Source organism: Bombina bombina, chromosome 5 (assembly GCF_027579735.1).
Source record: "Bombina bombina isolate aBomBom1 chromosome 5, aBomBom1.pri, whole genome shotgun sequence".
NCBI classification, from domain to species: domain Eukaryota; kingdom Metazoa; phylum Chordata; class Amphibia; order Anura; family Bombinatoridae; genus Bombina; species Bombina bombina.
In genome coordinates this window covers 29,362,463-29,380,498 of record NC_069503.1, presented here as the reverse complement: position 1 = coordinate 29,380,498, position 18,036 = coordinate 29,362,463, and the positions used below count along the sequence as shown (strand labels likewise).

The 18,036-nt window shown below is 45.0% G+C and overlaps 1 protein-coding gene across 1 annotated transcript in view; it reads right to left on the bottom strand.

Annotated features, from left to right (window-relative positions):
- The window catches only part of LOC128659746 (zinc finger protein 91-like), a 262,253-nt gene that overhangs the window by 208,095 nt on the left and 36,122 nt on the right, over nucleotides 1–18,036 (bottom strand). Inside the window, exon 2 of the mRNA XM_053713326.1 lies at nucleotides 660–775. Coding sequence (XP_053569301.1) covers nucleotides 660–678 — 19 coding nt within the window. The 5' untranslated portion in view covers nucleotides 679–775. The remainder of the gene's footprint in view (nucleotides 1–659; nucleotides 776–18,036) is intronic.

The following is an 18,036-nucleotide window of genomic DNA, read 5'->3' as shown; positions in this document are numbered from 1 at the left end:
GAATATTGCATAATTTTCCCAGGGAACAAGTACATCTGTATTCTGGTCAAGAGAGGTGACATCCACCATCCTCTTTTAACATTAAACAAGCAACTGCACATACAGTCCTGCACGGCTCATGCTTAACAAGTTGGGTGAGAATATGATGTCTTAATTATAACAGACTAATAATCAGTTTGAGATGTTTTGAGAGGGTAAGAAGCAGTAAATTTACAATACTTTAAAGCTTTCAGCTGTGGTTTTTTAATTTATATAAACCGCCAAAAACTGTATTAGTTTAATAATATTTACTGCAAAATTAAGCACACAAATCAGGGGTGGTTCTGGGGTGGGGAACACTCACTGGGAACAAGGTAATCATTTAAGTGTAGTTATGGGTGTTCCATGAGCGAGGTCAGGGCAGGGGAAGTTGGAGTTGCAGGTGTTCTGAGTACAGAAGTCTGGGGGTGAGGTTAGGCAGTTAGACATGATCTGTCTAAAAGGACAGAAGGGGAGTTGTATTTTTTACCCTCCTTCTTATCCCAATGGGAGTTGCTCCTTCTTTATAACGGTCACTGACCAAAAGGTGCAGATATAAATATAATAGTTTATATTTGTTTAATGAGTGATCTATTCTATTTTCCAGTAATTAAAGTCAGCATAAAATCTATTTTACTCACCTAACCCATATGAGTTCATGCTGATAACAGGCTCCAATGTCTGTGCTCATGAAGAAGGTTCCTTTATTCACTCCAGTTACATCAATACCTGATATCTCTCAGTGCTCTGGCCGTGTCTGTAAAAAGTATATTAAATGGTTTAGACAGATAATAATAAATAATGGTTCTGATTAACTGTACGCATGGTATAATTAAAGGCACACATAACAATTGATGTAATACACATCAGCTGTTTAGGTTATTACATATGTGCTATTGATTCAGCACAATAATTTAGTACAATTAACACTGTGTGGGTTATAATTGCCCCTTAAAGGGATATTAAAGTCAAAATTAATCTTTCATGATTCAGATAGGGCATGCAATTTTACACAACTTTCTAATTTACATTTATCCTCAAAATTTGCTTTGTTCTCTTGGCAATCTTAGTTGAAAGCTAATCCTAGGAGGCTCCTATGCCAATTTCTAAGCCCTAGAAGGCTGCCTCTTATCTAAATGCATTTGACATTTTTTTTACAGCTAGAGGGTGTTGTCACGGATACCAGACAGCTAAGGCTACCCCCAACCCCCCCTACAACCTCACCCCTGTTGTTTCTCAGTGGTTTTGGGCTCCTCACAGCAACCACCATCTCTGGAAGCTGTTTGTTTTCTTTGTTTTTGCTTGTTTTTGTGTTCAGAGAAGAGTTGGTTTATGACCAGGAAAACCCTCCTAGGCTGGCCGGGCTCCTGGAACTCCCGGTCGGCCGCCTCACAACGGACACCCGCCTAACCCCTTTCCGCTCACATGGGAGCGGAGGTAGTCGTCCTCCCTCCCCGTAAACTGAACCCCTTCCCGGGAGAGGAGACAGTCGGTCTCTCTCCCCAGTGGCAGAGCCAGGAGCCGGGAGAGGAGACAGTCGGTCTCTCTCCCCAGTGGCAGAGCCAGGAGCCGGGAGAGGAGACAGTCGGTCTCTCTCGCCAGTGGCAGAGCCAGGAGAGGAGACAGTCGGTCTCTCTCCCCAGCGGCAGAGCCAGGACCCGGGAGAGGAGACAGTCGGTCTCTCTCCCCAGTGGCAGAGCCATCCCCTGGGAGCGGAGGTAGTCATCCTCCCTCCCCTTACAGAGAAACCCTTGCAGGGATTGACGGGTATCGATATCTCTCCCCAGCGGCCAAATCCCTTTCTTGGAGAGGAGACAGTTGGTCTCTCTCCCCAGTGGCAGCACAGTTTCCCATGGAGCGGAAGTAGCAGACCTCCCTCCCCAGCGGTATATCTCCTTCTCAGGAGAAGAGACAGACGGACTCTCTCCTCAGTAGCATGGCAGGGTCTCTACCCTTTTCTTGTCCCGGAGTATTTCTCACAGGGGGCAGGTGTTGCATTGGGCAAGGAGGATAAAAGTGTATTCAGTTGGTGCCACATGTTTGGGCACCCGAGCTTTACCTGCCCCACCAAGGAGCAACCGCCCCCTCTAGTCTGGGGTGGGTATACCGCCGGGAAACCGGCACTGGCTTTGTTTGTGGGTGGGTCAGCCGGTTCTCAACACAGTGTCACAGAGGGAGATAGTTTGGCCATGTTACTTAAGGACACTGGAACTTGTGGAACAGCAATTGTTTGGGAGCCGGCCTTTGCAAACTTGTTTGGGACTTTGCATTATGTGACTATCCCTGCGCCCAGGGCGCAGGGTATAAACACCAGCAGGAACCCCCCAGGATGCCCCAAGCTCAGGAGAGATGGGATAACCTCTCCCAGCAACCGACAAGTGGAGGGCCACCGTCGGACAGCCCCAGGCCGACCCGTTAAGGGTCTAGCCAGGTCTGCCGAACTGGAGGGGGGGAGATGTCACGGATACCAGACAGATAAGGCTACCCCCAACCCCCCCTACAACCTCACCCCTGTTGTTTCAGTGGTTTTGGGCTCCTCAGAGCAACCACCATCTCTGGAAGCTGTTTGTTTGCTTTGTTTTTGCTTGTTTTTGTGTTCAGAGAAGAGTTGGTTTATGACCAGAAAACCCTCCTAGGCTGGCCGGGCTCCTGGAACTCCCGGTCAGCTGCCTCACAACAGACACCCGCCTAACCCCTCTCAGGCTGGCCAGGCTCCTGGAACTCCTGGTCGGCCGCAGGACAGCAGCACACACGCTAAATTTAACCCAGGTCGCTCCAGCAACCATGTGTCCCAGAGCTCTGCTCTTTTGGGGATTAGTAGCCCATGGGGAGTACAAGGGGTGGGGGAATTGCCGGAGAGGAGCTCCTTTGGGAACCGGGGGTTTTGGACACCCCTATCCCCATAACTTCAACGGACTGTAACTCCGGTCCCCAGTAATGAATCATGCTGATTTTTGGACTGTATCATCTGGGGACCGAGAGCTTTAAAACCACACCCTGGAAGTGCTGCCGCTCCACCGGGATCACCCGAAACCGCTACCCCTAAGTATTGGGATTATGTGAGACTGTGGGCTCCTATGGAGGTGCCGGGCTGTCTGGAGCGGCGGGAATGGCGGGAAAATTGTGGGTTTGTCCTTTTTGTTATCAAAATGAGATGTCTGTATAAAAGGAGTGCATGTTTTCAATAAAATCAGTTCCTGTCTAACCTGAATGCTAGTGTGTCTAGTTATTTGGGTTGGTTCCTGCTAAAATCACTTTCCTGGGCTACATAGCAGCCTGTTCAAGGCAGTGAAAGGATCCTCAGACAGAGCTATCCAGCCTGGATAGCTGGAATCTGCCACAGAGTGGGACCCTGAGTACTGGTGCTGTCGGACATCAGGGGTGGCTACAGGCTATGGTCACTTGCCAGCTACATAGCTGCAGTCGGCAGGAAGGAAGCAGGACCCGTTTGGCGGAGCTACCCAGTCGGGGTAGCAGGGGGTATCCGTAAAATTGTCTGGCAGCGGTGGGATCTGCTTCTTTTACAAGGTTCCTGCTGACAGAGGAGACGTACCACAGTAGCCGGTAAATATGGAGGCAGAGTTCCTAGGGAGAGTACAAAAGATGCTGACTGGAACAAAGGATCCTTGTTCGGAACAGGACGTTCTGACATGGAGGAACCTTGCCCTCCGAGACCTTTGGTGGGAGGCTCTGCAACAGGAGCAGGAAAATGGAAAGGTTCTCCCCACGAATGACACGAGATTCCGGGTACGGTGGACAGTGAGACTGCCTTTCCTGGGAGAACAGCCAAAGAAGGAATGGCTAGCTGTTCTATATATCCAGCAAGAGATGTGGGTGGAGGACGGCTATCGAGCCCTCCAATGGCTCGCTATGCAAGCGCAGCCATGGCTGGAGAAAGGATCCCCCACAGAGGGCTTTGGCTTCAGCAGCCCTGGATTGTTGTTTACAAAAAGGACAGAGGACCCACAGTTTGGGAGCGAGACAGACAAGGGTCTGGAGGATATCTCTGGGCTCCAAGAGGAACTGCTGTATCTCTTGGAGGAGACCTGGCTGCTGGACGATCTGGATTTTATAATTGACCAGGAAGAGGCACTGGTAAAGGAATACAAGAGGCTGCTGGATCTCGCTAAGCAGCGTGCCAGGGGCATACAGATCTGGGGTGCAGCCCTCTGGGATTCATGGAGCTCGACTGTGGAGGAGTGGCAGCAAAGAGAAAGGTTACCAGGGCTGCTGGATCCTGATCAGCCGTCTGGCTCTGAGCTTATAGACTTGGACAAGGGAGTCACCCCAGCAGAAGTGCTGACAACAGGGCAGAGAGCCGCCTGCCTCTTCCCAGCACCTGTAACAGCTCCAGGAAACCTGGGAGCGGAGGTAGTCGTCCTCCCTCCCCTTACAGAGAACCCCTTGCAGGTAGAGATGGATGTCAATAACTCTCCCCAGCAGCAGAACCCCTTCCCGGGAGTGGAGACAGTCGGTCTCTCTCCCCAGCGGCAGAGCCAGGAGAGGAGACAGTCGGTCTCTCTCCCCAGCGGCAGAGCCATCCCCTGGGAGCAGAGGTAGTAGTCCTCCCTCCCCGTAAACAGAACCCCTTCCCGGGAGAGGAGACAGTCGGTCTCTCTCCCCAGCGGCAGAGCCAGGAGAGGTGACAGTCGGTGTCTCTCTCCCCAGCGGCAGAGCCATCCCCTGGGAGCGGAGGTAGTCGTCCTCCCTCCCCGTAAACTGAACCCCTTCCCGGGAGAGGAGACAGTCGGTCTCTCTCCCCAGTAGCAGAGCCAGGAGCCGGGAGAGGAGACAGTCGGTCTCTCTCCCCAGTGGCAGAGCCAGGAGCCGGGAGAGGAGACAGTCGGCCTCTCTCCCCAGCGGCAGAGCCATACCCTGGGAGCGGAGGTAGTCGTCCTCCCTCCCCGTAAACTGAACCCCTTCCCGGGAGAGGAGACAGACGGTCTCTCTCCCCAGCGGCAGAGCCAGGAGCCGGGAGAGGAGACAGTCGGTCTCTCTCTCCAACGGCAAAGCCATCCCCTGGGAGCGGAGGTAGTCGTCCTCCCTCCCTGTAAACAGAACCCCTTCCTGGGAGAGGAGACAGTCGGTCTCTCTCCCCAGCGGCAGAGCCAGGAGCCGGGAGAGGAGACAGTCGGTCTCTCTCCCCTGCGGCAGAGCCATCCCCTGGGAGCGGAGGTAGTAGTCTTCCCTCCTCGTAAACAGAACCCCTTCCCGGGAGAGGAGACAGTCGGTCTCTCTCCCCAGCGGCAGAGCCAGGAGCCGGGAGAGGAGACAGTCGGTCTCTCTCCCCAGTGGCAGAGCCATCCCCTGGGAGCGGAGGTAGTCGTCCTCCCTCCCCGTAAACAGAACCCCTTCCTGGGAGAGGAGACAGTCGGTCTCTCTCCCCAGCGGCAGAGCCAGGACCCGGGAGAGGAGACAGTCGGTCTCTCTCCCCAGTGGCAGAGCCATCCCCTGGGAGCGGAGGTAGTCACCCTCCCTCCCCTTACAGAGAAACCCTTGCAGGGATTGACGGGTATCGATATCTCTCCCCAGCGGTCAAATCCCTTTCTTGGAGAGGAGACAGTTGGTCTCTCTCCCCAGTGGCAGCACAGTTTCCCATGGAGCGGAAGTAGCAGACCTCCCTCCCCAGCGGTATATCTCCTTCTCAGGAGAAGAGACAGACGGGCTCTCTCCTCAGTAGCATGGCAGGGTCTCTACCCTTTTCTTGTCCCAGAGTATTTCTCACAGGGGGCAGGTGTTGCATTGGGCAAGGAGGATAAAAGTGTATTCAGTTGGTGCCACATGTTTGGGCACCCGAGCTTTACCTGCCCCACCAAGGAGCAACCTCCCCCTCTAGTCTGGGGTGGGTATACCGCCGGGAAACCGGCACTGGCTTTGTTTGTGGGTGGGTCAGCCGGTTCTCAACACAGTGTCACAGAGGGAGATAGTTTGGCCATGTTACTTAAGGACACTGGAACTTGTGGAACAGCAATTGTTTGGGAGCCGGCCTTAGCAAACTTGTTTGGGACTTTGCATTATGTGACTATCCCTGCGCCCAGGGCGCAGGATATAAACACCAGCAGGAACCCCCCAGGATGCCCCAAGCTCAGGAGAGATAGGATAACCTCTCCCAGCAACCGACAAGTGGAGGGCCACCGTCGGACAGCCCCAGGCCGACCCGTTAAGGGTCTAGCCAGGTCTGCCGAACTGGAGGGGGGGAGATGTCACGGATACCAGACAGCTAAGGCTACAACCTCACCCTTGTTGTTTGGGCTCCTCAGAGCAACCACCATCTCTGGAAGCTGTTTGTTTGCTTTGTTTTTGCTTGTTTTTGTGTTCAGAGAAGAGTTGGTTTATGACCAGGAAAACCCTCCTAGGCTGGCCGGGCTCCTGGAACTCCCGGTCGGCTGCCTCACAACGGACACCCGCCTAACCCCTCTCAGGCTGGCCAGGGGCTCCTGGAACTCCCGGTCGGCCACAGGACAGCAGCACACCCGCTAAATTTAACCCAGGTCGCTCCAGCAACCATGTGTCCCAGAGCTCCGCTCTTTTGGGGATTAGTAGACCATGGGGAGTACAAGGGGTGGGGGAATTGCCGTAGAGGAGCTCCTTTGGGAACCGGGGGTTTTGGACACCCCTATCCCCATAACTTCAACGGACTGTAACTCCGGTTCCCAGTAACGAATCATGCTGATTTTTGGACTGTATAATATGGGAACCGAGAGCTTTAAAATTACACCATGGAAGTGCCGCCGCTCCACCGGGATCACCCAAAACCGCCACCCCTAAGAATTGGGATTATGTGAGACTGTAGGCTCCTATGGAGGTGCCGGGCTGTCTGGAGGGGCGGGAATGGTGGGAAAATTGTGGGTTTGTCCTTTTTGTTATCAAAATGAGATGTCTGTATAAAAGGAGTGCATGTTTTCAATAAAATCAGTTCCTGTCTAACCTGAATGCTAGTGTGTCTAGTTATTTGGGTTGGTTCCAGCTAAAATCACTTTCCTGGGCTACATAGCAGCCTGTTCCAGGCAGAGAAAGGATCCTCAGACAGAGCTATCCAGCCTGGGTAGCTGGAGTCTGCCACAGGGTGGGACCCTGAGTACTGGTGCTGTCGGGCATCAGGGGTGGCTACAGGCTATGGTCACTTGCCAGCTACATAGCTGCAGTCGGCAGGAAGGAAGCAGGACCCGTTTGGCGGAGCTTCCCAGTCGGGATAGCAGGGGGTATCCATCACAGGTGTTAGTTCATGTGTTTCATATAAATAACATTGTGCTCATGCATGTGGAGTTATTTAAGAGTCAGCATTAATTGCCGGAAATGCCAGTTTGTCAAAAGATCTAAAATACGGAGGCAGTCTGCAGAAGATTAGATACAAGGTAATTACAGAGGTAAAAAGTATAATTCTATAACAGTGTTGGTTATGCAAAACTGGAGAATGGTAAAGGGAATATCTATCTTTTTAAACAATAACATTTTGGGTGTGTACTATCACTTTAAATATGAATCTTCCCAGATATATACAACAGAATGGTAGAAAATCTATTTATGAGAGGGGCCATATCATAAATCTTATAGAATCGTAAAAAGATACTTCAATGTGTTAATATCTGATGCAGCACTCTCTCGGTAGCTTAATAACCAGCAACGATAAATGCACAGAACAATTACCGCACAGTGATTACTGCAAAAAACAAAGAACCAGCTGACTTACGATACTGTACTTAATCACAGCGTTTGTTACAAACATAAATATAGAACCGGCTGACTTACAATACTATACTTAATCACAGTCGGCTAGATTTGGAGTTTTGTCGGTAAGGACCCGCGTAGCTAACGCCGGCTTTTTTCTGGCCGCACCATAAAAATAACTCTGGTATTGAGAGTCCAAATAAAGGCTGCGTTAGGCTCCAAAAAAGGAGCGTAGAACATTTTTAACGCAGCTTCAACTCTCGATACCAGAGTTGCTTACGCAAGCGGCCAGCCTCAAAAACGTGCTCGTGCACGATTCCCCCATAGGAAACAATGGAGCTGTTTGAGCTGAAAAAAAACCAAACACCTGCAAAAAAGCCGCGTTCAGCTCTTAACGCAGCCCCATTGTTTGCTATGGGGAAACACTTCCTACGTCTGCACTTAACACCCTAACATGTACCCCGAGTCTAAACACCCCTAACCTTACACTTATTAACCCCTAATCTGCCGCCCCCGCTATCGCTGACACCTGCATTTTATTTTTAACCCCTAATCTGCCGCTCCGTAAACCGCCGCTACTTACATTATCCTTATGTACCCCTAATCTGCTGCCCCTAACACCGCCGACCCCTATATTATATTTATTAACCCCTAACCTGCCCCCCACAACGTCGCAGCCAGCTACCTACAATAATTAACCCCTAATCTGCCGAGCGGACCTGAGCGCTACTATAATAAAGTTATTAACCCCTAATCCGCCTCACTAACCCTATAATAAATAGTATTAACCCCTAATCTGCCCTCCCTAACATCGCCGACACCTAACTTCAATTATTAACCCCTAATCTGCCGACCGGAGCTCACCGCTATTCTAATAAATGTATTAACCCCTAAAGCTAAGTCTAACCCTAACACTAACACCCCCTAAATTAAATATAATTTTAATCTAACGAAATTAATTAACTCTTATTAAATAAATTATTCCTATTTAAAGCTAAATACTTACCTGTAAAATAAATCCTAATATAGCTACAATATAAATTATAATTACATTGTAGCTATTTTAGGATTAATATTTATTTTACAGGCAACTTTGTAATTATTTTAACCAGGTACAATAGCTATTAAATAGTTAAGAACTATTTAATAGTTACCTAGTTAAAATAATAACAAAATTACCTGTAAAATAAATCCTAACCTAAGTTACAATTAAACCTAACACTATACTATCATTAAATTAATTAAATAAAATACCTACAATTACCTACAATTAAACCTAACACTACACTATCAATAAATTAATTAAATACAATTCCTACAAATAACTACAATGAAATAAACTATCTAAAGTACAAAAAATAAAAAAGAACTAAGTTACAAAAAAACATAATTTATGTAAGAACTTACCTGATAAATTCATTTCTTTCATATTAGCAAGAGTCCATGAGCTAGTGACGTATGGGATATACATTCCTACCAGGAGGGGCAAAGTTTCCCAAACCTCAAAATGCCTATAAATACACCCCTCACCACACCCACAAATCAGTTTAACGAATAGCCAAGAAGTGGGGTGATAAGAAAAAAGTGCGAAGCATAAATATAAGGAATTGGAATAATTGTGCTTTATACAAAAAAATCATAACCACCACAAAAAAGGGTGGGCCTCATGGACTCTTGCTAATATGAAAGAAATGAATTTATCAGGTAAGTTCTTACATAAATTATGTTTTCTTTCATGTAATTAGCAAGAGTCCATGAGCTAGTGACGTATGGGATAATGACTACCCAAGATGTGGATCTTCCACGCAAGAGTCACTAGAGAGGGAGGGATAAAATAAAGACAGCCAATTCCGCTGAAAATAATCCACACCGAAACAAAGTTTAAAACTTATAATGAAAAAAACTGAAAATATAAGCAGAAGAATCAAACTGAAACAGCTGCCTGAAGTACTTTTCTACCAAAAACTGCTTCAGAAGAAGAAAACACATCAAAATGGTAGAATTTAGTAAAAGTATGCAAAGAAGACCAAGTTGCTGCTTTGCAAATCTGAACAACCGAAGCTTCATTCCTAAACGCCCAGGAAGTAGAAACTGACCTAGTAGAATGAGCTGTAATCCTTTGAGGCGGAGTTTTACCCGACTCGACATAAGCATGATGAATTAAAGATTTCAACCAAGATGCCAAAGAAATGGCAGAAGCCTTCTGACCTTTCCTAGAACCGGAAAAGATAACAAATAGACTAGAAGTCTTATGAAAATTCTTAGTAGCTTCAACATAATATTTCAAAGCTCTAACAACATCCAAAGAAAGCAATGATTTCTCCTTAGAATTCTTAGGATTAGGACATAATGAAGGAACCACAATTTCTCTACTAATGTTGTTAGAATTCACAACCTTAGGTAAAAATTTAAAAGAAGTTCGCAACACCGCCTTATCCTGATGAAAAATCAGAAAAGGAGACTCACAAGAAAGAGCAGATAATTCAGAAACTCTTCTGGCAGAAGAGATGGCCAAAAGGAACAAAACTTTTCAAGAAAGTAATTTAATGACCAAAGAATGCATAGGTTCAAACGGAGGAGCTTGAAGAGCCCCCAGAACCAAAGTCAAACTCCAAGAAGGAGAAATTGACTAAATGACAGGTTTTATACGAACCAAAGCTTGTACAAAACAATGAATATCAGGAAGATTAACAATCTTTCTGTGAAAAAGAACAGAAAGAGAAGAGATTTGTCTTTTCAAGGAACTTGCAGACAAACCTTTATCCAAACCATCCTGAAGAAACTGTAAAATTCTCGGAATTCTAAAAGAATGCCAGGAAAAATGATGAGAAAGACACCAAGAAATATAAGTCTTCCAGACTCTATAATATATCTCCCTAGATACGGATTTACGAGCCTGTAACATAGTAATAATCACAGAGTCAGAGAAAACTCTTTGACTAAGAATCAAGCGTTCAATCTCCATACCTTTAAATTTAAGGATTTGAGATCCTGATGGAAAAAAGGACCTTGTGACAGAAGGTCTGGTCTTAACGGAAGAGTCCACGGTTGGCAAGAGGCCATCCGGACAGGATCCGCATACCAAAAACCTGTGAGGCCATGCTGGAGCCACCAGCAGAACAAATGAGCATTCCTTCAGAATCTTGGAGATTACTCTTGGAAGAAGAACTAGAGGCGGAAAGATATAGGCAGGATGATACTTCCAAGGAAGTGACAACGCATCCACTGCTTCCGCTTGAGGATCCCTGGATCTGGACAGATACCTGGGAAGTTTCTTGTTTAGATGAGAAGCCATCAGATCTATTTCTGGAAGACCCCATATTTGAACAATCTGAAGAAATACCTCTGGGAGAAGAGACCATTCGCCCGGATGAAACGTGTGGCGACTGAGATAATCCGCTTCCCAGTTGTCTATACCTGGGATATGAACCGCAGAAACTAGGCAGGAGCTGGATTCCGCCCATACCAGAATTCGAGATACTTCTTTCATAGCCAGAGGACTGTGAGTCCCTCCTTGATGATTGATGTATGCCACAATTGTGACATTGTCTGTCTGAAAACAAATGAACGATTCTCTCTTTAGAAGAGGCCAAGACTGAAGAGCTCTGAAAATTGCACGGAGTTCCAAAATATTGATCGTAATCTCACCTCCTGAGATTCCCAAACCCCTTGTGCTGTCAGAGACCCCCACACAGCTCCCCAACCTGTAGGACTTGCATCTGTTGAAATTACAGTCCAGGTCGGAAGAACAAAAGAAGCCCCCTGAACTAAACGATGGTGATCTGTCCACCACGTCAGAGAGTGTCGTACAATCGGTTTTAAAGATATTAATTGAGATATCTTTGTGTAATCCCTGCACCACTGGTTCAGCATACAGAGCTGAAGAGGCCGCATGTGAAAACGAGCAAAGGGGATCGCGTCCGATGCCGCAGTCATAAGACCTAGAATTTCCATGCATAAGGCTACCGAAGGGAAAGATTGTGACTGAAGGTTTCGACAAGCTGATATCAACTTTAGACGTCTCATGTCTATCAAAGATAGAGTTATGGATACTGAATCTATCTGAAAACCTAAAAAGGTTACCTAAGTCTGAGGAATCAATGAACTTTTTGGTAAATTGATCCTCCAACCATGATGTTGAAGAAACAACACAAGTCGATTCGAATGAGATTCCGCTAAATGTGAAGACTGAGCAAGTACCAAGATATCGTCCAAATAAGGAATACCACAATACCCTGTTCTCTGATTACAGACAGAAGGGCACTGAGAACCTTCGTAAAAATTCTTGGAGCTGTAGCTAGGCCAAACGGCAGAGCCACAAACTGGTAATGCTTGTCTAGGAAAGAGAATCTCAGAAACTGATATTGATCTGGATGAATCGGAATATGCAGATATGCATCCTGTAAATCTATAGTAGACATATAATGCCCTTGTTGAACAAAAGGCAGGATAGTCCCTACAGTTACCATTTTGAATGTTGGTATCCTTACATAACGATTCAATATTTTTAGATCTGGTCTGAAGGAAATTTTCCTTCTTTGGTACAATGAAGAGATTTGAATAAAACCCCAGTCCCTGTTCCAGAACTGGAATTGGCAAAATTACTCCAGTCAACTCTAGATCTGAAACACATTTCAGAAATGCTTGAGCCTTCGCTGGGTTTACTGGGACACGGGAAAGAAAAAATCTCTTAGCAGGAGGCCTTATCTTGAAGCCAATTCTGTACCCTTCTGAAACAATGTTCTGAATCCAAAGATTGTGAACGGAATTGATCCAAATTTCTTAGAAAAAACGTAATCTGCCCCCTACCAGCTGAGCTGGAATGAGGGCCGCACCTTCATGTGGACTAAGGAGCTGGCTTTGATTTTCTAAAAGGCTTGGATTTATTCCAGACTGGAGATGGTTTCCAAACTGATACCGCTCCTGAGGATGAAGGATCAGGTTTTTGTTCCTTGTTGTGACGAAAGGAACGAAAACGATTATTACCCTGGAAAGAAAGGGAAAGCAGAGTAGACTTAGAAGACATATCAGCATTCCAAGTCTTAAGCCATAAAGCTCTTCTAGCTAAAATAGCTAGAGACATATACCTGACATCAACTCTAATGATATCAAAAGATGGCATTACAAATAAAATTATTAGCATGTTGAAGAATAAAAATGCTATGAGAATTATGATCTGTTACTTGTTGCGCTAAAGCTTCTAACCAAAAGATGAAGCTGCAGCAACATCCGCTAAAGATATAGCAGGTCTAAGAAGATTACCTGAACACAAGTAAGCTTTTCTTAGAAAGGATTCAATTTTCCTATCTAAAGGATCCTTAAGGAAGTACCATCTGCCGTAGGAATAGTAGTACGCTTAACAAGAGTAGAGACAGCCCCATCAACTTTAGGGATTTTGTCCCAAAACTCTAATCTGTCAGATGGCACAGGATATAATTGCTTAAAACGTTTAGAAGGAGTAAATGAATTACCCAAATTATTCCATTCCCTGGAAATTACTTCAGAAATAGCACTAGGGACAGGAAAAAACTTCTGGAATAACTACAGGAGATTTAAAAACCTTATTTAAACGTTTAGATTAGTAACAAGAGGACCAGAATCCTCAATTTCTAATGCAATTAGGACTTCTTTAAGTAAAGAACGAATAAATTTCATTTTAAATAAATATGAAGATTTATCAGCATCAACCTCTGAGACAGAATCCTCTGAACCATAAGAACCATTATCAGAATCAGAATGATGATGTTCATTTAAAAATTCATCTGAAAAATGAGAAGTTTTAAAAGACTTTTTACGTTTACTAGAAGGAGGAATAACAGACATAGCCTTCTTAATGGATTAGAAACAAAATCTCTTATGTTATCAGGAACACTCTGAGTATTAGATGTTGACAGAACAGCAACAGGTAATGTAACAGTAATAAAGGAAATATTATCTGCATTTAACAGTTTGTCATGACAAAACAGTACAAACAACAGCTGGAGGAACAGATACCATAAGTTTACAGTAGATACACTTAGCTTTGGTAGCTCCAGCCTCAGGCAGCGATTTTCCAGAAGTATCTTCTGACTCAGTTTCAACGTGGGACATCTTGCAATATGTAATAGAAAAAACAACATATAAAGCAAAATTGATCAAATTCCTTAAATGACAGTTTCAGGAATGGGAAAAAAATGCCAGTGAACAAGCTTCTAGCAACCAGAAGCAATAAAAAATGAGACTTAACCCCTTAAGGACCAGCGACGTACCCTGTATGTCGCTGGCCTTTTTTTGGGACTTGATTGTTTTATAGCGCGGTCTTGCCACCAGCGTTGAGACTGCTCTATTCCACAAAGCCTGCTGGAGGGAGGGCATTAATAGCGTGTTCTTGCTAGACTTGTGCTATTATGTCCTGAAAAAACCCTTAAAGACCAGTGACATACAGGGTACATTGTGGTCATTAAGGGGTTAAATAATGTGGAGACAATAGTGACGCCCATATTTTTTTTAGCGCCAAAAATTACGCCCACATTATTTGGCGCCTAAATGCTTTTGGCGCCAAAAATGACGCCACATCCGGAACGCCGACACTTTTGGCGCAAAAGAACGTCAAAAATGACGCAACTTCCGGCGACACGTATGACGCCGGAAACAGAAATTTTTTTTTTGTTATTTTTTTTTTGGTTTTGCGCCAAAAAAGTCCGCGCCAAGAATGACGCAATAAAATTAAGCATTTTCAGCCCCCGCGAGCCTAACAGCCCACAGGGAAAAAGTCAAATTTTTAAGGTAAGAAAAAAATTGATTTATTCATATGCATTATCCCAAATATGAAACTGACTGTCTGAAATAAGGAATGTTGAACATCCTGAGTCAAGGCAAATAAATGTTTGAATACATATATTTAGAACTTTATAAAAAAGTGCCCAACCATAGCTTAGAGTGTCACAGAAAATAAGACTTACTTACCCCAGGACACTCATCTACATGATGTAGAAAGCCAAACCAGTACTGAAACGAAAATCAGCAGAGGTAATGGTATATAAATAAGAGTATATCGTCGATCTGAAAAGGGAGGTAAGAGATGAATCTCTACGACCGATAACAGAGAACCTATGAAATAGACCCCGTAGAAGGAGATCATTGAATTCAAATAGGCAATACTCTCCTCACATCCCTCTGACATTCACTGCACGCTGAGAGGAAAACCGGGCTCCAACCTGCTGCGGAGCGCATATCAACGTAGAATCTAGCACAAACTTACTTCACCACCTCCATAGGAGGCAAAGTTTGTAAAACTGAATTGTGGGTGTGGTGAGGGGTGTATTTATAGGCATTTTGAGGTTTGGGAAACTTTGCCCCTCCTGGTAGGAATGTATATCCCATACGTCACTAGCTCATGGACTCTTGCTAATTACATGAAAGAAATAAAAAAATATTTACAAACATAAGAAAAATATTACAACAATTTTAAACTAATTACACCTACTCTGAGCCCCCTAATAAAATAACAAAGACCCCCAAAATAACAAAATGCCCTACCCTATTCTAAATTACTACATTTCAAAGCTCTTTTACCTTACCAGCCCTGAACAGGGCCCTTTGCGGGGCATGCCCCAAGAAGTTCAGCTCTTTTGCCTGTAAAAAAAAACATACAATACCCCCCCCCCAACATTACAACCCACCACCCACATACCCCTAATCTAACCCAAACCCCCCTTAAATAAACCTAACACTAAGCTCCTGAAGATCTTCCTACCTTGTCTTCACCCTACCAGGTTCACCGATCCGTCCTGAAGAGCTCCTCCGATGTCCTGATCCAAGCCCAAGCGGGGGGCTGAAGAGGTCCATGATCCGGCTGAAGTCTTCATCCAAGCGGGAGCTGAAGAGGTCCATGATCCGGATGAAGTCTTCTATCAACGGCATCTTCAATCTTCTTTCTTCCGGATCCATCTTGCAGACCTCCGACGCGGAACATCCTCTTCTCCCGACGCCTACTAGCCGAATGACGGTTCCTTTAAGGGACGTCATCCAAGATGGCGTCCCTCGAATTCTGATTGGCTGATAGGATTCTATTAGCCAATCAGAATTAAGGTAGGAATATTCCGATTGGCTGATCCAATCAGCCAATCAGATTGAACTCGCATTCTATTGGCTGTTCCGATCAGCCAATAGAATGCGAGCTCAATCTGATTGGCTGATTGGATCAGCCAATCGGATTGAACTTGATTCTGATTGGCTGATTACATCAGCCAATCAGAATATTCCTACCTTAATTCCGAATGGCTGATAGAATCCTATCAGCCAATCGGAATTCGAGGGACGCCATCTTGGATGACGTCCCTTAAAGGAACCGTCATTCGGCTAGTAGGCGTCGGGAGAAGAGGATGTTCCGCGTCGGAGGTCTGCAAGATGGATCCGGAAGAAAGAAGATTGAAGATGCCGTTGATAGAAGACTTCATCCGGATTATGGACCTCTTCAGCTCCCGCTTGGATGAAGACTTCATCCGGATCATGGACCTCTTCAGCTCCCGCTTGGATGAAGACTTCAGCCGGATCATGGACCTCTTCAGCCCCCCGCTTGGGCTTGGATCAGGACATCGGAGGAGCTCTTCAGGACGGATCGGTGAACCTGGTAGGGTGAAGACAAGGTAGGAAGATCTTCAGGGGCTTAGTGTTAGGTTTATTTAAGGGGGGTTTGGGTTAGATTAGGGGTATGTGGGTGGTGGGTTGTAATGTTGGGGGGGTATTGTATGTTTTTTTTTACAGGCAAAAGAGCTGAACTTCTTGGGGCATGCCCCGCAAAGGGCCCTGTTCAGGGCTGGTAAGGTAAAAGAGCTTTGAAATGTAGTAATTTAGAATAGGGTAGGGCATTTTGTTATTTTGGGGGTCTTTGTTATTTTATTAGGGGGCTTAGAGTAGGTGTAATTAGTTTAAAATTGTTGTAATATTTTTCTTATGTTTGTAAATATTTTTTTATTTTTTGTAACTTAGTTCTTTTTTATTTTTTGTACTTTAGATAGTTTATTTCATTGTAGTTATTTGTAGGAATTGTATTTAATTAATTTATTGATAGTGTAGTGTTAGGTTTAATTGTAGGTAATTGTAGGTATTTTATTTAATTAATTTAATGATAGTATAGTGTTAGGTTTAATTGTAACTTAGGTTAGGATTTATTTTACAGGTAATTTTGTTATTATTTTAACTAGGTAACTATTAAATAGTTCTTAACTATTTAATAGCTATTGTACCTGGTTAAAATAATTACAAAGTTGCCTGTAAAATAAATATTAATCCTAAAATAGCTACAATGTAATTATAATTTATATTGTAGCTATATTAGGGTTTATTTTACAGGTAAGTATTTAGCTTTAAATAGGAATAATTTATTTAATAAAAGTTAATTAATTTCGTTAGATTAAAATTATATTTAACTTAGGGGGGTGTTAGTGTTAGGGTTAGACTTAGCTTTAGGGGTTAATACATTTATTAGAATAGCGGTGAGCTCCGGTCGGCAGATTAGGGGTTAATAATTGAAGTTAGGTGTCGGCGATGTTAGGGAGGGCAGATTAGGGGTTAATACTATTTATTATAGGGTTAGTGAGGCGGATTAGGGGTTAATAACTTTATTATAGTAGCGTTCAGGTCCGCTCGGCAGATTAGGGGTTAATAAGTGTAGGCAGGTGGAGGCGACGTTGTGGGGGGCAGGTTAGGGGTTAATAAATATAATATAGGGGTCAGCGGTGTTAGGGGCAGCAGATTAGGGGTACATAGCTATAATGTAGGTGGCGGCGCTTTGCGGTCGGCAGATTAGGGGTTAATTATTGTAGGTAGCTGGCGGCGACGTTGTGGGGGGCAGATTAGGGGTTAATAAATATAATACGGGGTCGGCGGTGTTAGGGGGAGCAGATTAGGGGTACATAAGGATAACGTAGGTGGCGGCGCTTTGCGGTCGGCAGATTAGGGGTTAATAAGTGTAGGCAGATGGAGGCGACGTTGAGGGGGGCAGATTAGGGGTTAATAAATATAATACAGGGGTCGGCGGTGTTAGGGGCAGCAGATTAGGGGTACATAAGGATAACGTAGGTGGCGGTCGGCAGATTAGGGGTTAAAAAAATTTATTCGAGTGTCGGCGATGTGGGGGGACCTCGGTTTAGGGGTACATAGGTAGTTTATGGGTGTTAGTGTACTTTAGAGTACAGTAGTTAAGAGCTTTAGAAACCGGCGTTAGCCCAGAAAGCTCTTAACTACTGACTTTTTTCCTGCGGCTGGAGTTTTGTCGTTAGATGTCTAACGCTCACTTCAGAAACGACTCTAAATACCGGAGTTAGGAAGATCCCATTGAAAAGATAGGATACGCAATTGACGTAAGGG